This window comes from Panthera tigris, chromosome A3, assembly GCF_018350195.1.
Source record: "Panthera tigris isolate Pti1 chromosome A3, P.tigris_Pti1_mat1.1, whole genome shotgun sequence".
Lineage (NCBI taxonomy): Eukaryota > Metazoa > Chordata > Mammalia > Carnivora > Felidae > Panthera > Panthera tigris.
Genome location: NC_056662.1, coordinates 113,033,304 through 113,047,686, shown reverse-complemented (window position 1 = coordinate 113,047,686; position 14,383 = coordinate 113,033,304). Strand labels below are relative to the sequence as shown.

The window sequence follows — 14,383 nt, the reverse complement described above, 5'->3', positions numbered from 1 at the left end:
AGCCTCTGCTCTGTCAGCACAGAGCCCAATGCTGGGATTGAACTCAAAAACTGGTAGATCATGACCCACGCCAAAACCAAGAGTTGGATACTTAACTGACTGAGCCACCCAGGTGCCCCTTTGTTTGTTTTTAAACAATACTTCTGAAGAAGCATTATTTTAAGTTTATTTATTTATTTTGAGAGAGAGAGAGACGGGGAGAGAATGAGTGGGAGTCATGACCGTGAGATCATGACCTGAGCTGAAATCAGCGGTCAAACTCTTAACCATCTGAGCTACCCGGACCCCCTGAAGAAGCATTTTATTGGAAATTCCTTTTTCTGGTTATTTAAAGCAAATACTTGAACTTGGTTTATGTGAATTTGATTAAGTGTTACTTAATATACATAAGTTTGTATCTTTTTGGACTCCGATTAGTTTCTATAGTATTTTATCAAATTATTCCATATTTATTGTTGCACTAAAAATTACTCTCAAAACTTAAGGTGTTTAAAACCTTTATTATTTCACAATCTCCATGGGTCAGGAATTCAGGAATGGTTCAGCTCACTGTTTCTGGCTTAGACTCTCTTATAAATGTGGCCATCAAGATGTCGGCTAGAGCTTCGTCATGTGAAATCTTGACTGGCTCTGGGGGCTGTGCTTTCGATCTCCCTCACGTGGCTGTTGACAGGAGGCCTTAGCTCCTTGCCATGTGGGCCTCTCCATAGGACTTTTTGAGTGTCTTCATACATTGTGTCTGGCTTCTCATAGAGAGCAAGCAAACAGGAAGCCAAACTGCCTTTTATGACTTAGTCTTAAAAGTTGTAAACATTGCTTCTGCTTTATCATTAGAAGCAAATCACTAAGTCTAGCCCATGCTCAAGGAACGGGGAATTAATTTCTACCTTTTGAAGAGGGTGTCAAAGAATTTTTGAAAGTATTTTAAACCATCAAGCTTCTATTAGGAAAATAACGAGTCTGTTCTAGGATTCTAAGAAGAAAGTTTCCTGAAATGTGATTGTGTGTGTGTGGGAGTTAAATATTTTATTGAACTTTAGGTTTGAATTCACTTACTGGTTCAGACCCAAATATGTTTTCATGTCTTTTTAAAGCATCTGTAATGTGCATGTAGTTGAAAATATTTAGACACATTCCATCTCTATATGTTCTTTAGTTCTTTCCATTCAAAAGTTTCATTTTATCAATATGAATGAATGCCTTATGCTTCTGTATGTATAGGAAATTCTGATTTAAATTATTACCTCTAATTAAGAAATTCAGAGTCCTTATATCAGAGCCAGGAGACTTCTCTCGTACCACATAAAATCATAAACTCTCCAAGTTGGATGTGACTTTAAACATCATTAAGTTTTACTACCCAGTGACTTTTAGAATCATTCACCAAAAAAAAATGCATGTTTTCTGTTGAGCTTTTTGGAATAAACTATATTTTCTACCTTTTATATCAAGTACTTTTAATACCATGATTCTTCTACAATTTGATATTTATTGACTGCCTAATATTCCATCATGTAACATACTGTCTTTTAACCAATAACTGGTCCTTCAAGTTGTTTAAGTTTACTTATTTATTTTGAGAGAGAGAGAGAGAATGAGCGCATGCATGCATGAGTAGGGGAGGGGTAGAGAGAGAAGGAGAGAAAGAATCCCAGCTGGGCTCTGTGCTATAAGCGGGGCTCGAACTCACAAACCATGAGATCATGACTTGAGTCAAAACCAAGAGTCAGATACTCAACAGACTGAGACTGAACCACCTAGGTGCCCGTCCAGTTTTTCAATAACCTTTGCAACATCTCAGTGGCCATATCATTGTTATAAATATTTATATACATTTATGATTATTTCCTCAGGATAAATTAATAGAAGAGGATTTGTTGAGTCAAACTATGTACATTTTTAGCAACTAGTCATTATCTTTGAATATTTTAATAAAGTTTTGGTATTAGTAGATCCTGTTCTCTTATAGGTAGCTATAGGATAGAAAATTTTCCTCCAGTCCTGGGAATCGGCTCATGTTTGTTTCTGGTGGATTGCTGTTTATAAAATTCAAATTTATACAGAAATCTATCTCTGTAGTATGTGAACGGCGAAATTGGGCAGATGAAATAACTCCAGTTTACAACTTCACTGACAGGAAGTAGTTAGCAGTCTTGCTGAGATGTAGTATATGTACTGTGTGGTAAAGTCAGCTTTCAACATTTCTTCTTAAATTAGATTCTACTCGTATAGAATTGGTGATAGTTTCTACAAGAGATGCACCAAAAGTTTATTTTTCTCTCTGAAAGATTTGTTAAATAAAGATTGTGGCACTCCTCTTTTAAACATATGGAATACACAGACCTGTGACTCTTCATAGGTCTTCCCCCTTTTTCTAGATTATAAGCTACTTGAAGTCTTGAAGATTTCATTTCCGATTTATCATTTAATCCATATAAACTAGCCTAGAACCTCACACTTAGTAAGCTCTTGGTGAAATTTAGTGCATTAATGCTAATTATAATAATAGCATTAGTTTTTCTGTATATTTAGAATTATATGAACATAAGATCAGAAGTTATTGTTGCTTCTAATTGACAGTATTTGCCCTAGTACATGGTTTTGATGTAGTGTTAAAATTTATATAAATCTTTTGTAACCCATTGGTTAGGGTGGAATAATCTGAACTGGAGATAAAATTCAAATCCATTTTTTTTTCTTTCTGTGTGTACAGAGTTTATAAGTAAAGAATAACTTCAACTCTTTTTTAAATCTGCCTGAATAAATGGTTAAGAATTAGCCCATTAGTTGTATTTTCTCAGAGTACTTAGAACATTACCCTAATAATCTTCCTTTATTGCATTAACTTAAATTCCAAAAGTAATGCAAGAGTAGACCTCAGTCTGGGACTTCGTTTTCCAACTCCAAAGTCAGTGCAAATATATAAAGACCTATTCTGGTTTAAAAAAAATGAAATATAATAATAGTTCTTGGCATTTAGTATTTTGAATTATTTTGGCAAAAATTATACACCACACATTTTAAGAATAAATTGCTTTTTCTGCTTTACATTGTCATAGCAGTTTGATACATTCTATCAGTGTGTCCACATTATATAGATTAAAAAATCATTTCCTGGGATTCCTGGCTGGCTCAGTCGGCAGAGCATATGTGACTCTTGATCTCAGGGTTGTAAATTCGAGCCCCACTTTGGATATAGAGATTACTTAAAAATAAAATCTTAAAAAAAATTATAATTTCTTCATTTTGCTCCATTACATAATCCATCCACCGAACAGTAGTTGGGACATAAACATGTATAGCTTGCTAATTTTTCATGGTCCTCTCCATTTTGTGGGGCTTAAAAAATTTTAGTATATTGACACACAGTGTTACATTAGTTTCAGGTGTACAACATAGCAATTCATGATTTTTGTGCATTATGCTGTGCTCACCACAGTGTAGCTGCCATCTTTCACCATACAACACTATTACAATGCCATTGACTGTGTTCCTTGTGCTGTGCCTTTGGTCCTCTCTGTTTTGGATGAAGGGCTAGTGATTTATTTGTGATCCTTGTCATTATAACACTACTCCATTCTAGTTCTTTTTCTTTTTTTTTTTTCAGTGTTTTTTTTTCTTCTTTTTCTTTTAGATACATTTGAGATGGTTTCTGAGGATGAAGATGGGAAATTGGGTTTTAAAGTAAATTACCACTACATGTCTCAGGTGAAAAATGCAAATGACGCAAACAGTGCAGCCAGAGCCCGCCGCCTGGCCCAGGAGGCTGTTACGCTGTCAACCTCACTGCCTCTTTCGTCCTCTTCGAGTGTGTTTGTGCGCTGTGATGAGGAGCGACTTGACATCATGAAGGTAGAAAAACAACTGTGTTTTCTCTATTTCTGACTAACGCCATTATGCATACAGTTGTCTATATTGTTCAGATAGTGACTATACAGAGCAGAAGTAGCATGAATTTTAATAAATTAAATAATCCTGTTGGCCATTTTGGACATCATTGAAAGGAATCCTTTTTTTTAATGTTAGAGTATGTGTATGGGACAGCTCTTCAAAATAATAGTTTAGAAGAAAGTACCAAAATGCCTGCCTTGAGTAAAGGCCATATGCTGCCTGTAGTTTTAAGAGCTGAGTATCACAGGATTTTATGTTGGTTGGTAGGAAAAAATCATAGGACTTCTTCCTTGTCATCCAAGATACTTCCTTCATGTTTTATAGTATCATTTTTCAGAAATTACTCTTTTTTTTTTTTTTATTTTCTAGGAAATTCATGCAGTTACTTAATTACCTAAGACTTACTTAATTACTTAAGATCTGTGAATTAAGTAATGATAGTACAATAATAAATAACTGCACCTTTATGCTTTACCATTGTGGTTATCTGGCTTTAAATTCTACGTGATTGCTGCAACAAGAAAATTATAAAGATTTGACACCTGCCGGGGAGGGACATGATGGGGAACCTTTCTTTACATTTGTCATTTAATTCTTGGTTTCATAGTCTGTCTTCCTTAGATACACAGCTGTAACTATCAACACATTGATTTGAGGAGCTTTTTTGTTTTTGTTTTTGTTTTTTTGCTTGCTTATTACTTTTTTATTTTGCTGTTTTGGATAAATTTTCAGTAAAAATCTCATAGGCTTTGCCTATTTGAGCACACTCTTACCTGTCCCTTGTTACAAACAATAGCCAATTATAGAAGGATCGCCTCGGGAAGTATTGTATCACTAAATAGACCACATAAGTTCAGACTTGTGACTTTGTCTCTGGAAAACATTATGCTGTACCTAAAGTTAAAAATCCCAACATGGAGCTCCAAACCTTAAATCGGAGTTGTCACAGATTGAGACTCTTGATCACTTTCTTCCACATACAGCTTTTCAGGATCAGAGACTTTGCAGCACAAGCCTTGCACAATTAGTATCTATTGATTGACTGAAAAAAATTCATTAAATAATTCTGACAGTCAGGGTTGGGTTCTCTGCTATTTTTTGAACTACCAGTAACCCTACAGGGAACACCTCTTGTTCTCTCAAAACCTTTTTATCATAAGTTATTACATGAGAACTTTTCTTGTTATCTATTTGTCTTATTATTCCAGAGAAAAATATTTAAAACTAAGTTATTTCTTAAGAGATTAACCTATCTGAAGATATATTGCAGAAAATTACCTCCATACCTTTTGGATGTGATAATGAATATACCTAAAATCTCAAATCTTTAAATACTATAGAAAATATGAAGGGGGTGCCTGGGTGGCTCAGTCGGTTGAGCGTCCGACTTCACCTCAGGTCACGATCTCGCGGTTCGTGAGTTCGAGCCCCGCATCGGGCTCTGGGCTGATGGCTCAGAGCCTGGAGCCTGCTTCCAATTCTGTGTCTCCCTCTCTCTCTGCCCCTCCCCCGTTTATGCTCTGTCTCTCTCTGTCCCAAAAATAAAATAAACGTTAAAAAAAAAAAAAAAGAAAATATGAAGGAAAGCTCCCAGGAAAATAATAACTTAATATTAAAAGGTATTTGATATTTAGGTAAGCTTTCCTGCCAATAAGGCATCTTTTAATAGCTTGTTTTCACCAAAACTATAAAAAACCTTAATCCTAATCTAAACCCATTTCCACTCATGTTGTTATTTTTAACTTTAACCTCATTTTTAACACATTCTGGTAGAGATAGATTCTGTCTATAGGATGTAAGAAGGTTGTTCGTTTTCATGTTGGATTGTGTTTTTCTAAATAGCAAACAATGGTTGGGAATAGTAACAGAGACCTCTGTGTTTGTGTATGCTTACTAGGTTCTGATAACCGGTCCAGCGGACACCCCTTATGCAAATGGCTGCTTTGAATTTGATGTATATTTTCCTCAAGATTATCCCAGTTCACCCCCTCTTGTGAATCTAGAGACAACTGGTGGTCATAGCGTGCGATTCAATCCAAACCTTTATAATGATGGCAAGGTAATGTAATTTCAGCCTTTTGTTTTTAATGCCAAAGTATTGTAACCAAAGGTTCTTTGTAATTTAAACAAAAATTTTCTTTTGGATATCTTCTTTGCAAGAGTTACGTGGCTTTCTTCATGCTGCTCTTTCTTTGTATGCAAAGATTAGCCTGGGGAATGACAGAGAAGGAACCAGAAAAGGCAGAAACACAACCGTGTTGAGAAGCATGTATAGTCTTAAGAAGCTACTAAGGGACTAACTCATTCAACACATTCCTTGGCCAGTTGAGAGCTTTCTCCCCTCAAGATGTAGTAGAGCCAAACGTCTGTCTTTGCCTCTCAACTTTCTTTACTTTCCGTATCTCCAATTCCATTTCTCTTTTCACAAGTGCCTCGAGATAGTTGAATGGCAAAAGTATGGTCCTGTCAACTCTGTATTCCCTTTTTTGCATGTCCTCACTTTTTTTTTTTGCTTTCATAGCCATCCATGTTTTCCATGATACATTAATTATGATCTTATTTTTGATGCTTAATTTATGCTAAAATGTTTCCTTTTTCTTCTTTTAAATAAATGGGAAGATGTGTTCTATCTCAGAAAAAAGTTGGGGTGCCTGGGTGGTGCCTCTTCCAAGGTTGTGGGATTGAGTCCTGTGTCAGGCTCCACATGAATGTGGAGCCTGCTTGGGATTTTCTCTCTTTCTCCCCCTACCTCCCTCCCACACCCCCTTCCGCCTTTCCCCCTCTCCCCGCTCCCCTGCTCACACTTGTTTCTCACTCTAAAAAAAAAAAATTAAATTGAGGTATAATAAAAGGCATTTCATTTGACAGTAAACCTTTTAAAATTAGATTTAAAACAACAGTCATAGGGGCACTTGGGTGGTTCAGTCAATTAAGCATCCGACTTTGGCTCAGGTCATGATCTCATGGCTCATGAGTTCAAGCCCCACATGGAGGTCTATACTGATAGCTCAGAGCCTGGATCCTGCTTCGGATTCTGTGTCTCCTTCTCTTTCTGCACTTCCCTGGTTTGTGCGCTCTCTCTCTCTCTCTCTCTCAAAAATAAACATTAAAAAGAATTTTTTTAAAGGACAGTCATCACTGCTCAAAGTAATTTGGATGGCTTGATGGAATTTCAACAGTAAATTCCATGCTGGAAGTGTTAAAAGTTTAAAAATCACTAGATGGTCAGGGGCACCTGGGTGGCTCAACCAGTTGAGGGTCTGACTTCAGCTCGGGTCATGATCTTGCAGTCTGTGATTTCAAGCCCCACATCGGGCTCTGTGCTGACAACTCAGAGCCTGGAGCCTGCTTCAGATTCTGTGTCTCCCTCTCCCTCTGTCTCTGCCTCCCCCCCACCCCCACCCCACCCCCCCGCTCATACTCTGTCTCAAAAACTAAATAAACATTAAAAATAGTTTTTAAAACAATCACTGGATGGTCAGAAGATATTCATAGCCTTCACAAGCAGACACTTCTTTGATGATCTGAGAGGAACAGGGGCTTGAAGTTGATCTGGTTTATTACAGATGGGCTAAGTTTTCCCTGGGTATCATCTTCCTGGTTTCAGGAGAAGCCTGCCTCAGATCTGTGCTCGTAGGCTATCGTTTTGTTTTCATCATAAACTCCGATCGTAAAACTGGAATTTGTTTTCTTCGTTGATTTCAGGAGATTTACCCAGAGGTAGGGCTTACTTTTGGGAGAGCAAAGAACAGGTCTTTTATAACTGAGCAGAGAAGAGGAACTAGCAGTGTTGTCTTCACCCAAGAGATAGACTAGAATCTGAATAGAATTGAAGTGTAAATTGTTAAAATTTATTTAAGAAGTTACTTCACTGGGGTGCCTGGGTTGCTCCGTCAGTTAAGCATTGGACTCGTGATCTCAGTTCGGGTGTTTTTGTTTTTGTTTTGTTTTGTGTAATTAATTAATTAATTAGACAGAGCACAAGCAGGGGAGGGGCAGAGAGAGAGAGATCCCAAGAGAATCCTGTCAGCGCAGAATCTAATGTGGGGTTTGATCTCAAACTGTGAGATCATGACCTGAACCGAAATCCAAAGTCAGATTGACTGACTGAGCCACCCAGGCACCCCTCAAGCTCAAGTCTTGATCTCAGGATCTAAGTTGAAGCCTTCTGTTGGGCAGACTACACACTGGCTGTGAAGCCTCCTTTAAAAAAAAAGAAAGAAAAGAAAAAGAAAAGAAATTACTTCCTTTAGACTTAATGGTATAGCGAAGCACGTAAGGGCCTGAGAGTTCAATATCCTGAATTATATAGTCTTTGTTATATTAATACACTGGTAACATTTAACCCTTGGGATCTAGATCTCTAGATAGGGGTAAGAATACCTGGCATTCATTGGCAGCAACGTGGATAAAACTGGAGGGTATGATGCTAAGTGAAATAAGTCAGAGAAAGACAGATATCATATGTTCTCACTCATATGTGGAACTTGAGAAACTTAGAAGACCATAGGGGATGGGAGGGGAGAAAAATAGAGGGAGGGAAGCAAACCATAAGAGACTCTTAAATACAGAGAACAAACCAAGGGTTGATGGCGGGGGGGGGGGGGGGGGGCGGTCATTGAGGAGGGCACTGGTTGGGATGAGCACCGGGTGTTGTATGTCAGCGATGAATCACGAAATCTACCCCAAAAACCAAGAGCACACTGTGTACACTGTATATTAGCCAACTTGACAATAAATTATATTTAACAAAAACAAAGAATACTTGGCATTGATAGTCACAGGGTGTTCTAAAAATGAAATGCCTGACAGTATCTTAAATAATAACGTACAAAGCCATTTGGATATAGTTCTTTAAAAATTGTTAATGAAATTATGTTCTAAATGAATTAACGTATTTTGCCTTATTACTGTGATAGAACATTTGCAAAACTAGCAAGGCGATGGACTTCTGCTTTATTAAGGACCACTTATTTTCCAAATCTGTTGCCCATTATGTGAAATTGTCAGTTTACAATTACACATAAAATGTCCCCAATTTTGTTTTTCCCAGAATGACCTCCATACCTGTGTTCGGCAGATAGTTTAGGTTCACTCTTGCTTATGTGAGCGAACAGTATCTGTGTGGTGAAGTTGGTTCCAAGGAACCCAGTGGAGCCTCAACGTCCTCTCAGGGGGTCTGTGAGGTCTCCTCCTTCCAACTTCATGTTTATGTGAAGCTAGATGTTATCAGATACTTCAACCAGAACAATATATTGTAACAAATTGAATGTAGAAGCAGATTTGAAAACAAGATCTCTTTTGCTGAACCATACCCATTTTTAAAATTTACAAAATTTTAAGAGAAATTTTTTTTTAATATAAATGGTACCATTTTTTCCCACTGAAACTTGTTTTTGGTTTGGGAAAGAGTTATTTTTTATTAAAAAGTGTTGTTTGTATTAACATGTAATAGGTGCTATTTCGTGTTTCATTATGAAAGTGAAATGCTGTACAGCTTTGGATCACATCTGAAGATGCCAATTCGTTTTAACAAACCGACCCTTGGGGTTTTGTTGGGGAACATAAAACTGAGATACTGTGACATGATAGCATTTCATTTTTGCTTCTAGCTATGACACTTTGCTTTTTAAAAGCACTCTATTCAATTCTGTATATGTTTTCTTCTCTTCTTCCTCAGGTTTGTTTAAGCATCTTAAATACGTGGCATGGAAGACCAGAAGAGAAGTGGAATCCTCAGACCTCAAGCTTTTTGCAAGTAAACACATTTCTCTGAATTTCACTTAGAAAAATAAGAACTATCTATATTTTAAAAAGTGTGTTTTAGGAGCGCCTGGGTGGCTCAGTCAGTTAGGCGTCCGACTTCAGCTCTGGTCATGTTCTCACGGTTTGTGGGTTCGAGCCCCGCAGCGGGCTCTGTGCTGACATCTTGGAGCCTGGAGCCTGCTTCGGGTTCTGTGTCGCCTTCTCTCTCTGCCCCTCCCCCACAAGTGCACTGTCTCTCTCAAAAATAAATAAACATTAAAAAAATAAAAAAGTTTAGTGTTTCAGAGAAATCACCATAAATTATCCCTAGGTAAGCCTACTAAAGTTTGATCTACCCTGAAAAGATTCTTTTTCTACATTCTTATTTTGAATTAAGTGAAAGAAGATACAAAAAATAATTCTCAGGATGTCACTCTTTTGATTCTCTGAAGACTTTGTAGCATCCTCATGAATTAAATAATATCATAGTATAATTTTTCCCTTTTTGTTGATGTCGAGATTAGGAAAAAAGTTTACATTGTTTACATGATTCATGCAGGAGAACTATAAGGAAGTCACTAGAATATTCCTCCCAAGTAACTACTACTTCATTTTAGAAATTCTTGTTTCAGTTGTAGTGTAAAAACCTTAAAATATTTTTTCTACATGTATGTTACTCTTGTCAACTCAAACTAAGCAAAGAAAGGAAACTCAGAGATATCCTATTTTTCATAAAGTAAATTAGATTTAGCTGAGAATTGAAACTTTTGTCGAATTTAGATAATTTTTTTAAAATGTTTATTTATTTTTGAGAGACAGAGAGAGAGACAAAACGCGAGCAGGGGAGGGGCAGAGAGAGAGGGAGACATAGAATCCAAAGCAGGCTCCAGGCTCCAAGCTGTGAGCACGGAGCCTGATGCAGGGCTGGAACTCATGAACCATGAGATCATGACCCAAGCCGAAGTCAGACGCTTAAACCGACTAAGCCACCCAGATGCCCCAACAACTAATTAGTTTAAAATTTGATTTGCTTGGGGCGCCTGGGTGGCTCAGTGGGTTGGGCGTCCGGCTTCGGCTCAGGTCATGATCTCACGGTCTGTGGGTTCGAGCCCCGCGTCAGGCTCTGTGCTGACAGCTCGGAGCCTGGAGCCTGTTTCAGATTCTGTGTCTCCCTCTCTCTCTGCTCCTCCCCTGCTCATGCTCTGCCTCTCTCTGTCTCAAAAATAAATAAAAACATTAAAAAAAATTTTTTTTAATTTGATTTGCTTTTAACTTTTATATGGCTTATATATCTAATATATACCCAAAATCTTGTAAAGTAAAGAAACTTCTACTCAGGGGTTTAAGTTTTACAAGTTTGGAAACTTAATTACCCATGCATAAAAATGAGCTTTGTTCTATATTCCCTTTATGATTTGGGTTTATCGGGGGTTTTTGAGCTTTTTTTTTTTTATCATAATTCGCAGAGTGAGAACGTAGTAGATAAATCATCTGTACACTGTTCTGTTCACTTAACATTAGAGCATATCCATTTTTCCAAGTTACATTCTTATAATTTTTAATTGCTCTTAATCTTTTGAATTAATATACTGTAGCTGAACTGGTTCTCTATTATTGACTAAATTTTTTGCTTCTAATTTTTTTAGTTTTATAAGTAATACAGTTATTACATGATTTTCTTTATATTTTAGATAGTTTCCTGAATCAGGGTTTTCAAATCTGTGACAAATTGACTTGGGCAGGAGCAAGAGGAGGCTCTCTCTTTTCTGTGGCAAGAGTGAATAGACTTGTTTTCTTCCAGATCTTAGGGGGAAAACTTTCAGTCTTGCTTCATTGAGTGTCATTAACTGTGAGTTTTTCATAAATTCTCTTCATGTTGACGACATTGCTCTTTAGTCCTGGTTTGTTGAGTATTTTTATTATGAATGGATGTTGGATTTTGTCAGATGCTTTGTCTGCATCTGTTAAAATGATTCTACTATTTTTGGCTTTTTATTTTATTAATATGATATATTAATTTTTGGACGCTAAACCAACCTTGCATTCCTGGGATAAATCCCATTTGGTCTCTTGGTATAGAATTCTTTTTAGATATTACTGGATTCGCTTTGCTAGTATTTTATTTGAGAATTTTTGGCATCTGTATTCCTAAGAAATACTGGTCTGATCTTTGTGAGCTGGTTTTATTCACATTATACAAGAAATAAATACATGTAGGCAGGACCACATTACTCTTTGTTGTCTGTTAGAAACTTTCTTCAGAGGCAGACTAGAAAGGCTCAAGGAAAATTACTTAATTTCTCTTTGGTTAGATTTTAGGACCTAACATTGTTTTACCCTTTTATTTATCACATGTGCACTAAGGATGAAAGTACCTTTGCCAGACTGAAAATCTTCCACAAAAATTTTTGAAGGTTGTATACAATTAAAAACAATTCCAAAATATTTGAACAGTGACAAGCTTTATTAGAATTTCTTAGTTTCTGGGGCGCCTGGGTGGCGCAGTCGGTTAAGCGTCCGACTTCAGCCAGGTCACTATCTCGCGGTCCGTGAGTTCGAGCCCCGCGTCAGGCTCTGGGCTGATGGCTCGGAGCCTGGAGCCTGTTTCCGATTCTGTGTCTCCCTCTCTCTCTGCCCCTCCCCCGTTCATGCTCTGTCTCTCTCTGTCCCAAAAATAAAATAAAAAACGTTGAAAAAAAAATTAAAAAAAAAAGAATTTCTTGGTTTCTGTGAGTGACACTGTTAGAAGAATAATGTTTCTTTGTATAAAAATAATACATTTTGTAGTCTTATGCTGTAAGTCTCATATCCAGCAGTAATGTAGTAATAGTTTTAACTATTAGCACAGTTTAAAATCAAGTCACGGGGCAGCCAGGTGGCTAAGTCGGCTGAGTGTCAAATTTTGGCTCAGGTTGTGATTTCGCGGTTTGTGAGTTTGAGCCCTGCATCGGGCTCGCAGCTGCTGTCAGCCTATCAGTGCAGAGATCGCTTCAGATCTCTGTCCCTCTCTCTCTGCCCCTCGCCCCCTTGTGTTCTTTCAAAAATAAATATTTAAAAAATAATAAATAAATAAAGTCAAAGTCAGGGGGACCTGGGTGGCTCAGTCAGTTGAAGCGTCCCACTTTGCAGGTCATGATCTCTTCAGTCTCTCTGCTGTCAGCACAGAGCCCACTTCAGATCCTCTGTCCCTCTCTCTCTGACCCTACCCCGCTGGTGTACTCTCTCTCTCAAAAATAAATGAACATTTAAAAAAAATAAAATAAAATCAGAGTCATATTATTTATTAGGACTATCACCAGAATTTTTTACAGTAGCACCAAGTTATAGCATTGCTTACATAACTGGTTTTTAATGTTGCTATAATGTACTTAAAATACCTATTATAATGCCTTGTGAATAGTTTGTTCCAGTTGGATGTTAATAAAGATATCATATGCAAAAGGAATTGAACGTATTTTATGGTTCGTGTAATCAACCATTTATAAATGTTAACAAAATATATATTATCATTTCTCTTAAAATGGAAAATTCTGGAAATCAGCCACTTGTTTACAGTCCTAGTCATTTGCAGCATAATTTTCCAGAAGCAGGTACTTAATATTTAAAAAAGTTAAAAGCATTTTACTAATTAAAAGTGTTTCCTGGGTTGCCTAGGTGGCTTAGTCAGTTAAGTGTCCGACTTCGACTCAGCTGATGATCTCACGGTTTGTGAGTTCGAGCCCCACATCTAGCTCCCTGCTCTCCGGCGCAGAACTCGCTTCAGATCCTCTGTCCCCTTCGCTCTCTGCCTCTCCCCCTCTTGCATGCTCTCTCTCAAAAATAAACGTTAAAAAAAAAAGAATATTTCCCTCGTACCAAAGATGTTATTATTTCTTATAATACAGTTTCTCATTGCAAATTAGTATTTTGGATTATATACTCTGTACTCTCCTATGTTTTAAATACCTGTGATAAAATTTTTTGATGTACCAGATCAAGTTAGACAATTAAATCCTCTGACAAGATACAACATGAAAATACAGGAAATCAAAAGTTAATAATCTCTAAGGGATGTGGGGTAGGAGGAGGAATATGGCAAATTGGTGGATATTCTAAAGAATGAGTTGCAAAAAAAAAAAAAAAAAATGAGTTGCAAGAATGGATAGTGGTAGGAATATAGTGACCAAATGAATATATACAATTGTAGGAGACAAGATTACTGACTACTTGAGTGGCTTAGTAAAAGACCATATGACAGGGTTAAAATTTTTATTTTGACACAGATAGTGAAAGGAAGGTGTTAGATGATTCTTGATTTAGTCAGTTCCTAAACAAATTATAGTGAAAACCTCTTGCAGTTTTGTGGATGCTTAATGTAAAACTAAAGAGGAAAGGGACTGTAAATTTAACCTATGAATAAAAGTCTGTAACTCTTGACTTTCTTAAAGTATCAAAGGATTGACTAGGAATCAGTGAACCTACGTTGCAGAATGAAAATCTATTCTGTTTATTATTAACTTAAATATAACTATGTAAATATGTAGCAGGTGTGTTTCTGTTAATTACCAGTTCATTGTCAGGTCATATTCTAATAAAACACTTTAGGCAGATGGAGCTATGATAAATATTAGCTTTTTATTTGATCCAGGTAGCTCTTTTGAATTTTGTTGATCACAATGGAACTCCTACTGACTGCTTTTTTGCAGGACCCTATATTACCCTCTTATATTATAGATAAAAAGACATCTATTTTCAGAGTAAAAATGAT

The 14,383-nt window shown here is 36.9% G+C and overlaps 1 protein-coding gene across 8 annotated transcripts in view; it reads left to right on the top strand.

The window, feature by feature from the left end:
• BIRC6 (baculoviral IAP repeat containing 6) overlaps nt 1-14,383 on the top strand; it is a 223,543-nt gene that overhangs the window by 201,107 nt on the left and 8,053 nt on the right. For all 8 annotated transcript variants that reach the window (XM_042982203.1, XM_042982202.1, XM_042982200.1 and 5 more), the window contains 3 exons: nt 3,635-3,852; nt 5,789-5,950; nt 9,572-9,649. In XM_042982203.1, coding sequence (XP_042838137.1) covers nt 3,635-3,852; nt 5,789-5,950; nt 9,572-9,649 — 458 coding nt within the window. The remainder of the gene's footprint in view (nt 1-3,634; nt 3,853-5,788; nt 5,951-9,571; nt 9,650-14,383) is intronic.